Here is a 19,046-nt window from a genome sequence, read left to right as displayed (position 1 = left end):
AAACAAAGAATAAATAGTTACTGTCATCGCCATTTGTCACAAAATTGCACCAACAAAACGTGACAAATGTCAATAGGTAGGCCTATTTGAGAGCGCAATAAAAAAGTCAATAATCGCGAATAAGTAAAAAGTGGTAACTAGCTGAAAAGGGCACCACAGTCCATTTGAGTCCGTCAGGGGGCATCCGCCCCCACTGACTGTATGGACGCTCCGCCACTGGTAGGTGCCTGAAAAATTCTCAGCATATTGCCCAAACTTTCGCCAAAAAAATTGAAAAACACACTGCAAATTATTCTTCTTTCAGTAGGTGCCCGAAAAAGATATCAGCATATTGCCCAAATTTTCACCAAAAAATTCGAAAAACACATTGCAAATTCTTCTTCTTTCAGTAGGTCTCGAAAAATTCTCAGCATATTGCCCGAATTGTCACCAAAAAGTTGGTTGGGGGCTGCAGCCCCCAGCCCCCCCCCCCCCGCCTTCTACGCCTATGATCTCAGTTGTTGGATATTACTTTGAAAGATCTCGGAGAAATCCACTGTTTGATCGAAGGGAAATGGTCACAACGAAGCATTAGGGTAAATAACAAATCCATGCTACCTTTTAGGCGCTTGACGCATTTGTCGCGTATCTAAACTACAGTGAACGTGCCTGTTGTTTGGGGGTAAAAATATCTTTTATATTTTCTTGCTGCTCCTAACATAGAAAGAGTAATGCCTACTTGTTTTAAAGCTGTAACCTGGAGATATTCATGTAGGCCTGGCGTTTATAATATAGAGTGAACACTATCACTGCTTCAGAATTTCTTTACTAACGTTGAACCGTTAACTAACATTTGTACTGCCGCCACTAGGCCTTGGCCTATCACAGTATTGACTTGAGAGCAAATAGGCTAGCCGTAGGCTTACGTTAAAAGTATCAATTCATTTAACATTAGGCCTAAAACTAAAGCCCTAAGTTAAGGATTATGATACCCAACTACTGTAATTTTGTAGTTAGTCACCAACTACCCGTGACATCAATAACAACGCTTTATTTTTTGCTTAGTCTAAATGGAGAGAAGAGGGAGAGGGGGACTTGCAGTTTCATCATTGATCTTATATTTATAAAAATAAAGAAGCATCAAGGCTCAAATCATGTTGTAAACTTTCTCCTTCCTTTGTCATTTCTTACTTAAACTTAGGCCCAATGGTGGTAGGCCTAGATTTATAGCCTTCCACATGCCAAATAAGTATGGCGCCTTTGTTTCATTAGCTGAGCGCCTTTTGGCATCTTTGCTTAATTAGTCGACTGCTTTGGAAAGTATGACATGTGCTTATGTTTTACTGCTTATTGGTTAATTAACAATGGCACTCTTGCATATTTAACCAATCAACAGGAAAATGAGAAATGTAGCAATGATAGTACTAGGCTAGAGGTTAATGAACGGATTGTCAGGAGACATACAGTATCGATTTACGCCAGTTCTCATTTTGCAAATCTTTTCGATAAGATGGTAAATGGATAGAGGAAGTGATCAGAGGATGAAACAGGTGAAATTCTTATAGATCCCAATCAAGAAAGGAACGCAATATTGCATTTACAAGTGTCTGCATGAGCCAGGAGTGTTCATAGTGTTTTTGGTGCTTCTACAGTATGTTATGGAACATTACATACAGGGAATTGCTCCTCATGCAGATATTTTTTATTGTAAGACTAGTCTTTATAGTTTGTTAAAGATACTGATCATGATACTGTGTACAGGATACAAACATACATATAAACATATATATACTATACATACAAACAACTAAACATTGAACTAAAAACTGCACAACAAAGACCTGTAATTTGGTGTGATTTCATTATCCGGTTCTTGGATTGTGCACGATGCACAGATGTAAATATTTTCCTCGATGGCTTGATGCTACTGTAAGCGCACTGACTCTGATCAGGTGAATAAGCAAGAATGCCATCCATATTTAACTGATCTTCCAGCAACGAGCCTCTGCCATTCTTAAAACTGTAAACATTTCTAGAAGGGAAGGGTACAAGGTAGTAGATACATTATGGGTAGGTTCTCATGAATTTTAAAGCTTTTAAAAGATCTGTTAATGATGTTAGATGTTAATGATGTTAAGTACTGTTAACTTTCACAGCACCATCATCCCCTGTCACCATGGCTACATCAAATGTTCTTGCTGTGGCTTTATCTGAGGATGCCATCGCTGCTCTGAGTCCTGAAACTCTTCAAAAATTAGAAGGTCTCTTCAACTCTAAAGAAGATGTCTTGACATCTCTGAAGACACAGCTTGAAAAGCTTAAGGTCAATTCAGGTATGATTGTGCTTTAGATTTATTCCTACCCGGTGACGTCAACAAATGTCATCAGTTTTATCATACGGAGGCCAGTAGAGATGGCTCTGACTGACGTGATAGAGTAGATGGGTGGGGGATGGGGGTCAATGATTACGTGGAGAGGTAACCAGTTAAGTTAGCATAACAAAAGGAGGCCACACGAGATAGCCAAGCTTTCTCTGTGAGGTCACCAGATTTCATTAGTTAGCAGTAGGAGGCCAAAAGACCTAGCCATGACAGCTGGTCCTTAAGGTAATAGAGGAAGGGAAGGGGTAGGGAAGAAGGGTGCTTACTCGGTGAGGTCACCATATGGGACTAACTTGGCATTAAGAGGCCAAAAGAGATGGCCAAGCCAGCTGCATCCTAGGGTGATAGAGGACTGGGGAGGGAATGCTTTTCATAAAGAAATACTGTTTGCAATACATGTACCTGTCAATACAAGTGTGGCTGCCATTTAAGAATGAATTATAAGCATCAAGGGAGCTTTATCAGCACCCATTGCTGCTACCATGGTCTATGTGAAATGAATATGGTACCATGCATACAGTAGATGAATATTATCATTTGTCTTTATATCCTTTAAGGAGTTCTGGAACAACTTTTATAAACAATTGAAATACTGAAAATATGTTGCCAATGTACTTTGTCAATGTAATATATCACAGCAGTCAGTAGGCACCTTGATATTGTACAAGTTTTATCCTCCTTTCCCCCTTATTTTTTGGCTTCTCACAGAGCAAAGATTCCAGCAGCTAGAGACAGAATGGGTTAAAACCAATACACAACTTGAGAAGGAGAGCAGTGAGGCTGCAGAGCTAAGAACATCTAAGACAAAGCTAGGTCAGTGTTTTAAATCTCTAATTCTATGACAAAAAAAAAAAAAGAATCAGTATTCCTATGTCTGGGTTATCTGATTTTAATTTGCTTTACAGAATGGTTTCCACAGTCTGGAAGTTCCTGGAAAAGGAAATGACAATTGGAAAGAGTGATTTCCAGTTATAAAATAGTCATGAAATTGTCTAAAACAGGCCAAAAATGATTGCAAATGTTTTAAAATTAGATGGCATGGACAAGTGACCTCTAAGACTTACAGTATGAGTTTTTTTAGCACTGTATGTTATGATGGGACCTTAGAGAACGAACGTTCATTATTGTAACTTTGGTGATTGTAACCGCTTTGGCTTTGAAGAATCATAAGGGAAATTCAGTTTATCAGGAATAGTTTAACAGGAATAGAAAACTGCTTGAGTACAGTAGCAGTTAATGAAATCACTGAGGAACTTGCCACAACCCTGAACATCCACAATGAAACAAAATCAGGCATTTCTCTTGCTTAAAGACCAGAAAGAGAACTGTGCTAATAAACCAACCTGCTGACTCATTATGTATACTGAAGTTACTTCTCAGTTCACAGAAGTTTGCTGACTGCATGAAAAAAGATAAAAAATTATATATATATATATATATTTTATATTTATTTTGTTTTACAATATATTTTTTAAGTTAGTTCTGTTGGCATAGTCCATCGTCATTAGTTATGCAGCAGACGTAATGAAAGAATGGTAATACTCTTTTGTATTGCTTAAGTAAAGAGAGCGTGATGGCCAATTGGCTAAGGCGTTGTACTCGTGATCCAAGGATTGCTGGTTCGATTCCTGCCTAGTTCTTTACATGGTGTCCTTGGGCAAGATGCTTTATCTCACTTTCCTCTCTCCACCCAGGGGTTAAATGGGTACCTGTGAGGTAACTTGTCATCGGGCGCAGTATATAACTGCTGCCGACTGAAGGGATTGTCTCTGGGACAGGTTTATCATTGACCAGGGTTAATATAACGTCTGTAAAGCGCTTTGAGACCTATCGCTGGTGTAAAGGGCTATATAAAATTATTATTATTATTATTAAGAGAGAGATAACAAAGGGACTGTTCAAATCTGTTCTTACAGAGGAGCAACTGAAGAAGTCCGAAGATGAACTGACAAACCTGAAGGAACGAACGGAAGGTTCGTTCGGGACTCATCAGGAATTGACGAGGGCCAACGAGCAGCTGACCGCTGAGAAGCAGGAGATGGTCACCATCATCGATAGAAAAACAAAACAGATACAGAGACTTAACGGTGAGATCTTATAATATTTGGAAATATCATTAAAATTTTATATTTTTTTTATCGTGATACAAGATATGATAACATTTATGCAGATTAAAGGACCTGAGTGTTCATTCCTAGAAGGATATTCTTCAGAGGAAGATTTTCTTCTTTAGGCTAACCTGAAGAAGATCCTGCTGGTATCATAGTGTTAGGCCCGCTAACTGTTATGTATTTAAGCTATTCACGCTTTGTGAGATCTTATAATCTTTGGATCACAAAATACATGTTGTTTACAAACTTTTCATCGTGATACAAAATGTGATAATAATATTTATGAAGAGTAGAGGACCTGACTTTCGATCCTTTTCGATCCTTCAGTCTACCCCGAAGAAGATCCCGCTGGTATCAAAGTGTTAGGCCCGCTAACTGTTATGTATTTACCTAAATTCAGGCTTTTGCAGTAGATAAGCAGCATGATAACAGTTTTTTTATTTTTTATGAAAAGGAGTTAAACAATTGAAATTGACTGCTGGCAGTAAAATATATTAAACAATTATTATTATACAATATCTTGTGTTTTCAAATTTTTATTTTTCCCTTGGCAATGTGTTAACTGGTTTTTGCTTAAAACTGAAATGCACATTAGAATATTTTGTGTTTTGTCTTGTAGTTGCCAGAATGAAAAGTAGGCTTTGTTGAAATGTATAATTCCTTATCATCTAATATTTTCCTTCCTGATTGGATAAAGGATTTGTTCATTAAAAAGAAAGAAAACAATTTTCTACTCAATTGTGGTGATTATGGCATTTAAGATTTTCAACCTGTCAGAATCTGGTATTAAAGGTCATCACTTTGTTATAAAGCCATTCTCTCTGGATGTAATTTCCACCCACTGATGCAGGGTAAAGGAAACTTCATTCATTCACTTTACATCGTTTATCATTGCTTATCTTCTCTATTTCTAGATGAATGGAAGTCTATGTCTGAGAAACTAGCAGCAGCTGACATGGCTAAATCTGAAATACAAATGAAACTTGATGAGGTGCAACATGAGGATTTCTCAGGGAAGGTAGGACCCATTGAGGTAGGGTAGGAGAGGGAGGGGTAGCAAGATGGTCAGAAGGATAAATATGAAGAGAGTTAATGGATGAGAAACTAGCAGCAGCTGACATGGCTAAAGCTGAAACTTGATAAGGGTACAACATGAGGATCTTTCAGGGAAGGTAGGACCCATGGAAGAAGGGTAGGAGAGGGAGGGGGGGGGTGGGGTGGGGTAGCAAGATGGTCAGAAGGATAGATATGAGGAGGGTTAATGGATGAGAAACTAGCAGCAGCTGACATTGCTAAAGCTGAAACTTGATAAGGGTGCAACATGAGGATTTCTCAGGGAAGGTAGGAACCATGGAGGTAGGGTAGGAGAGGGAGCGGGGGGTGGGTGGGTGGGGTAGCAAGATGGTCAGAAGGATAGATATGAGGAGGGTTAATGGATGAGAAACTAGCAGCAGCTGACATTGCTAAAGCTGAAACTTGATAAGGGTGCAACATTAGGATTTCTCAGGGAAGGTAGGACCCATGGAGGTAGGGGGGTGGGGGGGTAGCAAGATGGTCAGAAGGATGGATAGATATGAGGAGGGTTAATGGATGAGAAAGTAGCAGCAGCTGACATGGCTAAAGCTGAAACTTGATAAGGGTGCAACATGAGGAACTCTCATGGAAGGTAGGACCCATTGATGGGTAGTAGTCCCTGGTGAAAGGTGTGGAGAGATTAGAGGTGAGGGTGGGGGGTGGGGATCAGAATTTATGAACTTCATGTTTGCAATAAACTCTCTGTTTGAATCTTCCGGATTGGTTTGATGACGGTACTGTCACCGAGAAGTCTTTGAAGAAATGCCAATTTATGCTTTGTTTTGCAGACATTTGATATCGTACCATTTTCTAACCTTTCACCTTCTTCCGCAGTTTCGTGAGAAACGTTTCGAGCAGGAGAAGGAGATGCTCTCATCGCAGATCGACTGGCTCGAAAAATCATTGAAGGAGAAAATTGAAGAAGTCTTGTCTTTAAGAAAAGAAAAGGTAGGTTCCCCCGAATTTTTTTCTTTTCCTACAGTCAGTCTCACTGTTCACAAAAAGAATCGTTGTTTTCTGTATTTAAGAGGTTTACCATCCAGAACAGATCCATTCCTCTATATGTGTATTCGTTTGTTTGTTTGGTTGGTAGGTTTCTGGAGGTTTGCTAAATTTGGCAATGGTGTAGGTTAATATGTTCATGACAGTGTATTCTACAACAGAAAAGCATGTAATTTAACGTAAATAAAAAATGTTACTTTGTGTTGAAACTCTCCTGCTTATATCAGAGTGTTTGGTACATGTCACAGATATATTATCCATGACAAAAACGTAATGTAGTAAAAGTTTAGTTTCCATCAAGGAGTTTTTTTTTGTTGTCTCCTTCTTTTCTTTTCTGCGCTGTTCACAGAACTTCATCAAATTAACGTCTTATGTTTTTTTAAATTATTAAACAGTCCAATCAGATCGTCGAATTACAGAGTGACCTCAGCAGCCGAGAAGATGACATCAAACAGCTACAGGACCAAGTCAAACGTATGGAAAAAACACTGGAAGAACAGACAAAGAAAATGGAAGAGACGAGGGATAAGTTGCAAGAGGTAGAATGAAAAGCACCCCCTCATTCTTTCCTTCATCTCCCACAACAATTTTGAAACCGGTATAAGAATACTTTTGTATGAGCATCGTTCCCGAGTGTTAACATGGCCATCGATGAAGATAATTTTGCTAGCAGTATCTTGAGAATTAGGAAGTGATGGTGTTTCATGTGCAATTTTACATCTTGATGGGTGCATGGAGGAATTAAATTTACTCTTTTGCTTGAGTTGTTTGTTTCTTGTTTTTCTTGTTCACACCAGGATGAAATTATGGCTATCGAAATTTGTCTTATTTCAGTCCCAAAGAAAAGAGCTTTGATATTTTTATCATTATTTTATGATTATTATTAATTTGATTACCTTGCACATACAGAGAGATCTTCCATAATTATGAAGACATTTTCTTTGTAATGCTACCAGACTGTCTTAAACATGTCTTTGGTTTGAATAGAATAATGTTTTGAATAATTCAGCAGGGATTGAACACGCCTCGACCTATAGGAATGATTTTTCATCACCTCCTCTCCCACAGAACCTGGATGTCATTTCTAGGAACGAGGAACAGTTTAATGGAGAGCTTCAAGCCCAAAAGAAATTGACAGACATTTACAAGGTAGAGAACTTTTCTTTTCCAGTCAGTTAAGGAAAGAGTGTATTTAAGTCTCGTAATAAAGTAGCACTGACATTTGCAAAGCAATTACGCCCCCAGTGGCCCCCCCCCCCCCAAAATAAATCTTCGTTCACAAAGACGGGCTGAATCAAGAACTGGATGTTGTCAGAATTTGATGATTGTTGTCAGATTTTAAGACTTATGTATTGGAATAGCTACAACAGAGAGCCTTTTGTTATACAATAGCTACAACATAGAGCCTAATGTAATGTAAGTAATGTAGTAGCTACAACAGAGAGCCTTATGTAATGGAATAGCTACAACACAGAGCCTTATGTAATGCAATAGCTACAACACGGAGCCTTATGTAATGCAATAGCTACAACACAGAGCCTTATGTAAATAGCTACAACAGAGAGCAGTGAGAGGGACACTGAGATAGCTACAGCATGTGGCAATGGTCGTTAACAACATAATGTATTTGTGACAGTAAAAACAGTGTAACTGTCCCTGAACATGCAGTACACCTGAAAGAGAAATGATGTTGCTAGCCTGTTGGGTAATGTCAAAGCAGATGTTTCTAGCTTATTTTGCATGCAGGAATCTGGGTACAAGTGCTCCCTGTTAACTATCAGTTAAGTTCCACACGTCTTGGAAAAGACCTCAAATGAATTCTTTTGTAAATTTTAGCAGCCATTTGTTTCCTTGTGGAAATTTTGGTTCAGAATTTTTTAAAGTTCGATTTTGTTCAATTTGTGAAGCTACTCTCCGTCTACAGCAAACATCCGACGAGCACGAGGGCAGAGTTCGGGAATTAATCTCGGCTGTCGAGGAACTCCAGAAACTTCTGAAATTAGCGACAGACGCCCAGGAGGAATTGGAGGTCAACAATAAAAAAATGGAGGCAACTTATACAACAGAAAAAGAGGAACTAGGTCAGTGAAACATTGATGATGTTGTTTAATTTTTAGGGCAAGAAAAACACAAAACTGTGTTAAGTTACTACATTTGTATATTTTGTCTAATGTATTCATACTTTCTTTCTCTGTTTTGTTCTTTCCAACTCCAACCCTTTTTTTTTTTTTTAGCCTTTTCTTAAAGCTGATTTGTATTCGTACTGATGTTCTGTTGTTTTTGGAATCGACATAGGAATTAGTTTGTTTAGTGTTTGTCTTAAAAATGTTACTTCATTTATATTGTTAATATTCATATTGTTAGAATATTGGATGATGCATAGTCATATGATTTGCATAAATAAAACTTATCCAAACTGCATGAGAAACAAATCAAATGTATTGACTTGTTTCATTTACAGTGAAGAAGATTGATAAGATGGAACAAGAATTAGATAATGCCAACGATTTACTTGCTGCTGCAAGAAAGAAAGGTAAATATGCTAGATTTTTAGCTTCTTTTATTTATAAACTGCATAGGAAATATATGAAAACAGCCATATATATATATATATATATATATATATACATATATGGTTCAGTATTGTCAATGTAGGGTCTAAGCTCCTTTAATGTTGGGTACAAGTCTCTTGAAAGCCACTGACCCTTTTCTTTTGAGTTTTGAGTTAGTTTAAATATAGCACAGTTTGTCAATTTAAATGTATGATGGTTTTACATATCAGAGAAACAAGACCTCATATATTCAGCCAAGAATTGGGATATTAAGCTGCTGTTTCCAGTATTAAATGATAGAATTTAAAAGATATTTTTGAAAAGAGAACAGAAGTTGTTTTTGACTAGCACATGATTTAGACCACTGACCTCAGGATAGCAAATCTTACACTCCACTCTACCAACTGAGCCATCCATGGCCTTGGTCAGTGGAGATCCTGATACATACATATCTTTGCTATTAAGGATTTTTTATCCTACAATCACTGGTTTGATTCCAGTTCTAGCCCACACATTCTTTGCTTTCTTCAAACTAGAATTATAAATTAGAATTTTCCCAAATCATTTAGGAGAGTGGATGGAGACATTTAAACATAAAATGTTTATCACATTTTGTAACAACTCCTGGCTATATTTCTTTTCCTATCATCTGCTTCTGTCAGGTCTCACCCCTCTTTCTGAGGAAGAGTTGACATCCCTCTCTCCAACGGCTGCGGCCGCCAGCTCCTTCATCAAGTCCGGTATGACTCTCACACAGGTAAGTTTCGTCAAAAATTATTCTGAAACCTTACCCATAATTCTAAACCGCGATAGAGTTCTGGTCTTGCCACCATAGGATAGAATAGATCTGTGGATCAACCAGAGAGATCCCACTTATGCCTCTTAAAAGCGGAATAGTTTCTGCTTTCAATATGGTGTCAACATCTGGTGTCACCATCTGGTGTCACCATCCGGTGTCATCATCTGTTATCACCGTTATGCAAGTGTTCATGTAGTTAGCCTGGATGTGTAAGCTATATAGGAAATTGGTGACCAGGTTTAACAAACTTATATTGGCCGAGCTTTTGTTTTCTTTTGTCAGAGCATGCAAACCTTGAAAATATTTGTTAAAAGGCAGAGTTTTTTTTTATCCATTTGTATATTTGAAAATGATTTGATTGTTATCATTTTTCAAATTTGATTTGATTTTTGATTTTTTGATTTTTTCAGATGTACAGTGAATACATAAAAGCCTCAGAGGCTTTACAATCAGAGAAACTGGAGAACCAGAGATTGAATGAATACATGGACCAGATTCTACAGGTAAGATGTGAGAGGTATGGCATCTGCCATCAGGGGGAAATGGCATATGCCACCTCAGCAATCAGGTGAATACCTGGTGGCATGTACCACTTGAACAATCAGGTGAATATCTGGCGGCATATGCCACTTCAGCAATCAGGTGAATATCTGGCAATGTGCCACTGTAACAATCAGGTGAATATCTGGTGGCATGTGCCACTTCAGCAATCAGGTGAATATCTGGTGACATGTGCCACTGCAACAATCAGGTGAATATCTGGTGGCATGTGCCACTTCAGCAATCAGGTGAATATCTGGTGGCATGTGCCACTTCAGCAATCAGGTGAATATCTGGTGGCATGTGCCACTTCAGCAATTAGGTGAATATCTGTGGCATGTGCCACTGCAACAATCAGGTGAATATCCGGTGGTATGTGTTACTTCAGCAATTAGGTGAATATCTGGTGGCATGTGCCACTTCAGCAATCAGATGACTATCTGGTGGCATGTGCCACTTCAACAATCAGGTGAATATCTGGTAACATGTGCCACTGCAACAATCAGGTGAATATCCGGTGGTATGTGCTACTTCAGCAATTAGGTGAATATCTGGTGGCATGTGCCACTGCAACAATCAGGTGAATATCTGGTTGCATGTGCCACCATGTAAGCTTCAATTAGATTATTATATATTCTGTTATGAAGAGATTTCGGTTAGAAAGTATTTCACTATTTGTACAGTGGTTCATTTATCTTTTGCATCATTCTCTTTCAGGAAATTGAGGAGAAGGCTCCAATTCTGCAGCAACAGAGAGAAGATTATGAAAAGTCCTTAGAAACGACCAATCAGCTTTCAATACGACTCGATGCAGCTCTTCTGGTAAGGTCTATAAGAAATAAGTTGACCTCCAAAGAGCAGGATTTCTGGACTTTGTGGTCATTGGAAATTGAAAGAAAACTTCTCCATGTTCTGTTTTTACATAGTATAGAGTGTTACGTTATTCTGATCATACCTATAGATATAATAATAATATAAGAATTTGTAAAGCGCTTTTATCCAGTTAAAAAATACTGCTCAGAAGCGCTGCAGGAGCAAAGTACCCAAAATGGACACAACAGTTATTAAACAAATGGATACGCATTCATGAATAAGAACGTCTTGAGTTCTTTCTGGAAAGTTGACACATGCTGGATTGTTTTCAGATGTAAGGGGAGACTGTTTCAGAGCTGTGGAGCTGATCTAGCAAAGCAACGTTCCCCATAGGTGGGAGATATATGTTCTCTTATAATTTGAACACTCCTCAATGTGTATTAAAACCATGTATCTGGTTACCATCACTCGACTACTCGTAACAAGTACTTATTAATTCAACTAACCTGGTGAGGAAGGCTTCAAATTTTAATATTAATATAATGTGTGAACTGAAAATAAGATTAATAAAGGTATCCATCTCTTCTCTATGTGATGCAGGAATGCGAACAGCAAAGAGTAACGGCGGACGAAGCAGAGAGGAGGAGAAGTCATGTGATGAGAGAAAAGGAGAGATTGAAGCAACAGACCGTAGACCTTGGACAACAGGTAACATTTCTTCCTTTGAAACCTTCAATTTACTAAATAATTTGTAACTTCTTTGAAGACAGTTTGTCGCAAGTTTTTTTTTTGGTATGAATCCTCATGGAGGCTGGCAGGTTTTTTCACTGTTTGAAATTTTCAGACTCATTGTTGTTTCAAATGTGGTTAACCTTTGAAAATATTCAGCCCTTGTTTAGGTTAGTTTCCTGTTTTAGACTGAGCAAAAGAAATGTGAGCTCTTACTACTTCTTCAATGTCCCACAATCTAGTATCTCATAAGTATATATATATTTAATATATCTATCTGACAATCTGCCATTGTTTCTACATCTGGAGAAATGTTTGACTATGAGAAAAAGGTTTTCTTAAATTCTAAACATTTACATTTGACTTCTAACTAACTATTGTGCCACTCACTACAAAGAGTAACCTCAAAAGCCAATTGACTTCTGTAACATTCATGTTTGGAGTAACTCAATTCCAGGCTTTTCTTTATGGACATTATGATGAGATTTGACTTCTTGTTTAAAATTTCATAACTAACAAATGATGTCTGCTGATAATGAGAAGAACTCTGCAAAAATTTGGAACTCCACAAAAATTTTCTTCCTTTTTTTACTCTTTGCAAGGTTCGGGTTCTCCTGAGAGAAGTTCACGAGGTGAGAGGCGGTCCAATCACCAGTGAGGAATTTGAACCCGGAGTATCCTCGAGTGATGTCACAAGTTCATCCCAAGTTATTGATCGTCACTTGGTCACGTTCAAGTAAGTTTACAGATTTAACGATTTATCAATTTTAACGATTTATTGAATTATCGATTAATTGATTTATCCGCCTGGAAATTTTTATTTTACTATGTTGCATGTGGGAAAAGTCGAGTGGCTCATTACTTACACTTCATGACAGGTGGCTGTCCAATTAGCAGTTTCAGATCATTGTGAATTTTGAAAACAATTTGGAAGACCATTTCGGAGGGCAGCACCGTAGATTTGCCTGGATGAAAGACCCATCTTTCTTTAGCCAGACAGGAATTGTACCCTCGACCTCGCAGTTGCTAGAGTTTCATTGCTTCTAATGCCACCATCTTCATCCACTCAATTGTAGCACAGGTGCTAATGGTTGAATTTCTAGTGTATTTTTCTTGTATGCAAATTAAACTATATCTTGAGAACTTGTCAGACCTCATATTTGACCTGATATCGTATAAATATTTATGCAAGTTTGTTGTTATTTGGTCAAATTCAAGTCAGCTTGCCCTCCCAAAGTTTATATTTTTGTGTTAGGAACTTTAAATATACCTCGGGAGATGTCATAGCAAATACAGGACTTATTATGGATAGTGTTTCTCAATTTGTTTGATTCTTAAGGGAAGGGGAAGGGGATGTTGAGGGGAAGGGAATGTTGAGGGGAAGGGGGTGTTGAGGATGTGGAGGGGATGGGGGTTTTGAGGATGTGGAGGGGAAGGGGATGTTGAGGATATGGAGGGGGAGGTGAAGGGGATGTTGTGAAGAGGAAGGGGATGTTGAGGATGTGGAGGGGAAGGGGGTGTTGAGGATGTTGAGGGAAAGGGGGTGTTGAGGATGTTGAGGGGAAGGGGGTGTTGAGGATGTTGAGGGGAAGGGGATGTTGAGGATGTGGAGGGGAACGGGATGTTGAGGATGTGGAGGGGGAGGTGAAGGGGATGTTGTGAAGGGGAAGGGATGTTGAGTATGTGGAGGGGAAGGGGATGTTGAGGATGTGGAGGGGAAGGGGATGTTGAGGATGTGGAGGGGAAGGGGATGTTGAGGATGTGGAGGGGAAGGAGATGTTGAGGATGTGGAGGGGAAGGGGATGTTGAGGATGTGGAGGGGAAGGTCTTGTTTTTGGCGGTTTCTTTACCTTGAAACTTTTGTGTGAACTTTTCAAAAGAACCCCAAATGGAAGAATTGCATTTGTTGTGAAGAGTGGAATGTTGTATTAGACGATGACTAGAGGAAGAATTTAATATTGATCATCAAATGAAAAAAAAAATATTACAAAGAATTTATCCAGTTTCATGATTTTTTTTTGTTTCAACAGGAACATTGAAGAGATTCAGAAGCAGAATGCAGACTTACTGAATTTGGTGAGAGTATTGAGTGAAAAGAGAGAAGCAGAAGAAAATGAGAATTTAGAATCAAAGTAAGCTAGAAATATATTTATTCAGCATTTGGAGTTATTTTAATATCATTAATTTTGAATGTTTTAGAGCAGTAGCAATTTAATTTCACATTAGAATTGTTTTGAAATTCAAGTTTGTAAAATGTTACGTTGAGTGACACAAAAAGAAAATATTAGTTGGATAAGAAGTTGGCCCCAGGTTTACCAAAGATAAAAATAAATAAGATAAAATGCCATTTTGTTGCACTTCTCCTTACGTAATAGAGGTAGCCATGGTAAACATGTTGAGTTATGTTAATAATTGAAGTAAGCGAGTGTCTGAAATAGGGAAAGGTATTCTGAATTTTAATTTGGTATAAATCAGTTCAGGTTTAACGGAATGACTTCTCGTAGTGGTTTTGATACCAGCAACAATTTTGCTGTGGACTCGGAATCTGTGATAAAACTTGTAAATCTGACTAAAATGAGAAAGATTTCAAAGTTTCAGGTTTTAGTCCATAAATATTTCACAATAGTTTAGTAGATGTCACAAGGGCAAAGAAACTTGTTTAGGTAGAGTCAGAATGCAGCCATTGCCCTCAGAAATACATGTGCTACCCCTTTAACTTTGCGTCATCTAATATTATATGATTGTGACTCAGGGCTGGATTTCTCAAGTTTGAAGTTGACAGGACCACATGAGGTTTGATTTCCTGAGGTTACAGATTTGAATCCTTTTCTAACGGAATAATTTTCATCGCTCTTGTAAAGACATTTTACGATATTTTTTTTCTGTCAGCTGTTTTGTTTACAATTAGATTAATCAATATTCATGAGAGTATAATTGAGGAAATATTTGGGAAGTTGATGAAAAAAATTGATTTTAGAGTCTTGTTTGTATTTTTGTGTGTTTTTGTATCAGAACTTTGGAGCTGAAGACTAAATTAGAGTCTGCTTTGGAAGAGGTGGCGGAGATGAGGGATGGAAGAAGGAGGCAGATGGAGATGGTAGAGTCTGTGGTGCGCCAGAGGGACATGTACAGGGTGCTACTGGCCCAGAATGGGGGCAGTCCACCACCCGTAAGTCATATACAGTCAAATCATGGGATTGTACCACTGGACATGTAGCTCAACCAATCAGAAATCCTACTTTATACCTTTAGTTTATATTAGGATAAAAATACAGCACAAATTTGTGCCAAACACACAGAAGGGTAGATGCTGGAGTATACGTGGATTGGTTTTAGTATCTAGAAAATACTACCAGTTCGGATGTGGGCAGATAATCTAGGGTCTTCTGCAAAGCCGGCCGCACTCTGCCCTCATGTGACCCCAGTCAGCCAGACCATCTTAATGTGGAACATCATAGATAGTCAGAATGTGCCTGTGTTTTCCCAACAGTCAGTGTGCTGCAGCTGTCCAAGATTTTCGACTGCCCAGTTTTTTTCAACAGATGTAACCAAATTCACTGCGAAAATTATTTTGCATGTTACCCTAATGAGCAACGGTCTTTAACAGAAATGGTATCAAATATTTATTGGGTTGAGAATCTGCCTCCATTAACTTGTTTTATAGTTTATTTCTTACAAAACGTTTTCCCTTCCTTTGCTTTTCTTTGAAGCTGTCCGTATCGTTGCTTCAGAGGAGCCCAGGGCCAGTATCTCAGTCTCCTGGGGCGCCCTCTCCTGTCAAGGGGGCCAACTCCAACGGTGAATTGGAAAAGACACCTCAGAAGAGTCCGGTCAAGTCCACGGTGAACCAAGAAGACAAAGATAGAGCATTGGAAGCCCTCCAGGGCGAGTTTGAGACCTACCGCAAGGAGAAGGCAGTAAATGAGAGGTAATTGTTTGTTTGGCAAAGTTCATTGGCTTCTTCACCTATGCAGAATGTGAGACTGTTACCCATGACTTGGTGTTACTTATTTATACATGAATGAATTGACGATCGTCTGAGTTTAACCTTGCAATCCCATATCCCGGCATAAATGTGAAGTAATTGCTCTGGACACCGAGAAAGTGACCTGGGCAGTCCTGTATACAACTGGCTGGGACAGGAATATATCAAATGTCACTTAGTTTGATGAATAGTGTTAACAGGTTTTGAAGAAAGTTTTGTAATCCCTTGGGTCAGCCCAGGCATGAATTGTTTGCCTTGCAGGTGGCCAACATGCTGCAAAGAGAAAGAAACTGCCTGTCCAGAGTGTCAGTGGTCTCCACAAGGGTTGTGGGGGGGGAGGGGGGTGGCCCTATAAATATCAGTGGGATGGGAGTTACTGCCAATGTTTCTTTCATCTTTGTTATCTCCGTTCACAAGTGGTATGGTTGTTAATTCTCATTTTTTTCCCCACATTAAATTTTAATAATAAGTAAGTTTCTTTGTTTAACTTTTATAAATGTTTTATTTCAACTTTCAAAATGCTGAAGTGCTCAATAAATGTTCTCTTTCCTCTTTCTCTCTGTTCAGCATGCTCAGTGATCAGCTAGACACCATGAGGAAAGATCTGTCAGACTTCCGAGTCCAAAACGCCAAACTCTCCTCTCAGGTCAGTTGAAAAAAATATGGCTATCTCGAATTATGGGATATCAAAGCCACCAGTCTTGGAGGATGTTTGGTCGGAATGATTTTACTTCCACCACTTTATTTGGGTTGGGTTGAGGGGGTGGGGTGGGGGGTTTAATCTAAGTGCCTCTCCCATTGTTGGTCACAAATCTTCCATCTCTCCCCCCCACAATAGTGTCAACACTAAATGTAACTTGAGGTAAGCTTTCAACTGTGTCCAGATTGACAACGAAAGAGTTAAATAATCCAGTTGAATATATCTTTCCTAAAGTGCCTATTACAGTCAAGTCCAGAGGCCAAAAATTTTCAAAAATACTTAAATACTGTCAGCCCAAGAACTAAGACAACCAAATGCTGGACAAATGGTGCTGGCAGTTTTTTGAACTGTCAGTCGCAGAACAAGGATATCCAAGTGGAAATGTGTACTACATAGTACTCGGCTGTGAGTTCAAGAAATAGAAGTTTACCGAATAATTGGTAGGCGTCAACTTTGAGTTGACCAATCGCAGCTTCGAAAATGAAACAGAGGTACTGCACATGTACTCTCCAGACCCACATTAGGTCATTTTCTTTTGTTAATTTGTAAATTACTTAGAATTCATCATTTTCTTTCTTCCAGTTGGAATTTGCCAGCGAAAGGTTTAAGATCCTTCAAGCCACAGCTGACAGCTATAAGAGTGAAATCACGGCCACCAGAGAGAAGAACCAGAGACTGTCCTCAGAGATGGTCAAGCTCCAACAATCCCTGACATCTTTATCAGAGGTTAGTCTTGCCATCATGTAGAATATATCTTCATGCGTGTACGAAAGCATCGCTTGTGGTTTCGATAAAAATGGGATGGTTCTACAGTGCAACAGTACCAGCACAATGTACACGGCAAATTGCTGGCAGTGGAAGTGATGGCTACCAACCAATTTGATTTTACTCTGGGATGGATTTATTAGAAAACTTTTGAATTTATCAAAATTATAAGTTATCATAATTTATATGTGAATAAAATATGAATTTTCAGTTTCCTTAAAAGTAGTTACTGAATGTGCTTAAGTTTTTAAATAAAATTTTATTTAAAACAATTAACAATATATGCCAAACGATGCCGCAATTCACACAGTCAAATGGATATAGACTGTACAACTTTTAACTCGGAAACTTTTGACAGAATTACCAAAAAATTAACCATTGTAAATCATTATTGAAACAGATTTATGCAATGTTTTCTCTGAAAAGTCTCATCACTTGAGGCAGTAAGAATTTGGGTGGGGGGTGGGGTTGAGGGGGTGAGGGGGTGCATGGGGTGGAGGAAGGTGAATGGTAACAGGAGGGTGGAAGTGTGACCTTTTGTGCTTTGAGAAGGAGCCACCATTTCATGAGCAATCACAATTTCACCTTTTGTTCGCAGGATTTACTCGCTTCCCAGGAAAGAGCCAACAAATTTGAAATTGAATGCCATAACGCTAAGAGCGAGAAGGAGCTCCTGAAACAGGTGGAACTCCGGCTCGATAACGAAAATGAATCACTGAGGAACGAACAGAGGAACCAAAACTTACTGCTGACAAATCTTCAACAAATACAGGTTGGTTCATTTCGGCAGCAATTTTGCCTTGAATATGTCACAGTGATGGCAGATGAGTATAGACCTGTCTATGTATTGTAACATACTCTACTAGTGTTAGGCTAGCGACAAAACAAACCTGTCCATTGAGTATAGACCTGTCTATGTATTGTAACATACTGTACTAGTGTTAGGCTAGCGACAAAACAAACCTGTCCATTCGGTATGATGAGCAAAAGAAGTCCCCTTCTCAAGGATTGTTCATAGTTGCAGCTTTTTGCACCAATTAATGTGAATGCTAATAGCATTTCTTGACCGTAATTATCCTGACATCATTTAGGCCAGCATATTTGCAAACATTTTTCACTTCTTGCAAGGAATATAAAGGTATTATTGTCCATATACAACATACTGTTAACGTTAGTACATTTCTGTACCATTTACGTACATCACACGGTGAAAGAGCATCACTATGTACTTTAGCTTTGTAAACATTTGTATATTATGGAAGACAGTTGCAACTTACGGTGAAACAGAATCTTGGTAAAAGACACCGTCACGAATTGTATTTCATGAGTTGTTCCACTACCTGGTTATGTTATTGCTAAAGAGGGATTTTTCTGTTCTGTTGCCGTGCAAGTTTTGCAGAATTTTGTAAGAAAATGAGATTTTACCATCAAGTTGATATGTAATTGCCCCAAATCAAGGCCTCAAATGGTTTGTTCACCAGTAAGAGCAGTCTTGAGGCAAATGTCTTCCTGAAATGATAGAAACTTGTGCAATTGTGGCTATTTGTGGAATACTTGATCTGGTATTGCATCACAAAATGTCACACATAATTGGGCAGATGGTTATGAAACCAATG

At 38.6% G+C, this 19,046-nt stretch overlaps 1 protein-coding gene across 4 annotated transcripts in view; it reads left to right on the top strand.

Moving 5' to 3' along the window:
• The first annotated feature begins 548 nt into the window (after positions 1-548).
• Positions 549-19,046, top strand: part of LOC139973052 (nucleoprotein TPR-like) — a 56,785-nt gene continuing 38,287 nt past the window's right edge. For 3 of the 4 annotated variants that reach the window (XM_071979417.1, XM_071979418.1, XM_071979416.1), the window contains exons 1-21: positions 696-750; positions 2,136-2,312; positions 3,069-3,173; positions 4,277-4,447; positions 5,386-5,489; positions 6,380-6,493; positions 6,943-7,086; positions 7,616-7,696; positions 8,472-8,628; positions 9,009-9,080; positions 9,762-9,856; positions 10,309-10,401; positions 11,156-11,260; positions 11,852-11,959; positions 12,583-12,716; positions 14,011-14,112; positions 14,993-15,149; positions 15,691-15,908; positions 16,533-16,611; positions 17,248-17,391; positions 18,029-18,202. In XM_071979417.1, the coding sequence (XP_071835518.1) occupies positions 711-750; positions 2,136-2,312; positions 3,069-3,173; positions 4,277-4,447; positions 5,386-5,489; positions 6,380-6,493; positions 6,943-7,086; positions 7,616-7,696; positions 8,472-8,628; positions 9,009-9,080; positions 9,762-9,856; positions 10,309-10,401; positions 11,156-11,260; positions 11,852-11,959; positions 12,583-12,716; positions 14,011-14,112; positions 14,993-15,149; positions 15,691-15,908; positions 16,533-16,611; positions 17,248-17,391; positions 18,029-18,202 (2,574 nt within the window). In that variant the 5' untranslated portion in view covers positions 696-710. Of the gene's footprint in view, positions 662-695; positions 751-2,135; positions 2,313-3,068; positions 3,174-4,276; positions 4,448-5,385; positions 5,490-6,379; positions 6,494-6,942; positions 7,087-7,615; positions 7,697-8,471; positions 8,629-9,008; positions 9,081-9,761; positions 9,857-10,308; positions 10,402-11,155; positions 11,261-11,851; positions 11,960-12,582; positions 12,717-14,010; positions 14,113-14,992; positions 15,150-15,690; positions 15,909-16,532; positions 16,612-17,247; positions 17,392-18,028; positions 18,203-19,046 lie in introns of those variants that run through there. The other variant, XM_071979419.1, reaches the window with a different exon arrangement.

Source organism: Apostichopus japonicus, chromosome 9 (assembly GCF_037975245.1).
Source record: "Apostichopus japonicus isolate 1M-3 chromosome 9, ASM3797524v1, whole genome shotgun sequence".
Classification (NCBI taxonomy): Eukaryota; Metazoa; Echinodermata; class Holothuroidea; order Aspidochirotida; family Stichopodidae; genus Apostichopus; species Apostichopus japonicus.
This window is presented reverse-complemented; position numbering and strand designations above follow the sequence as displayed.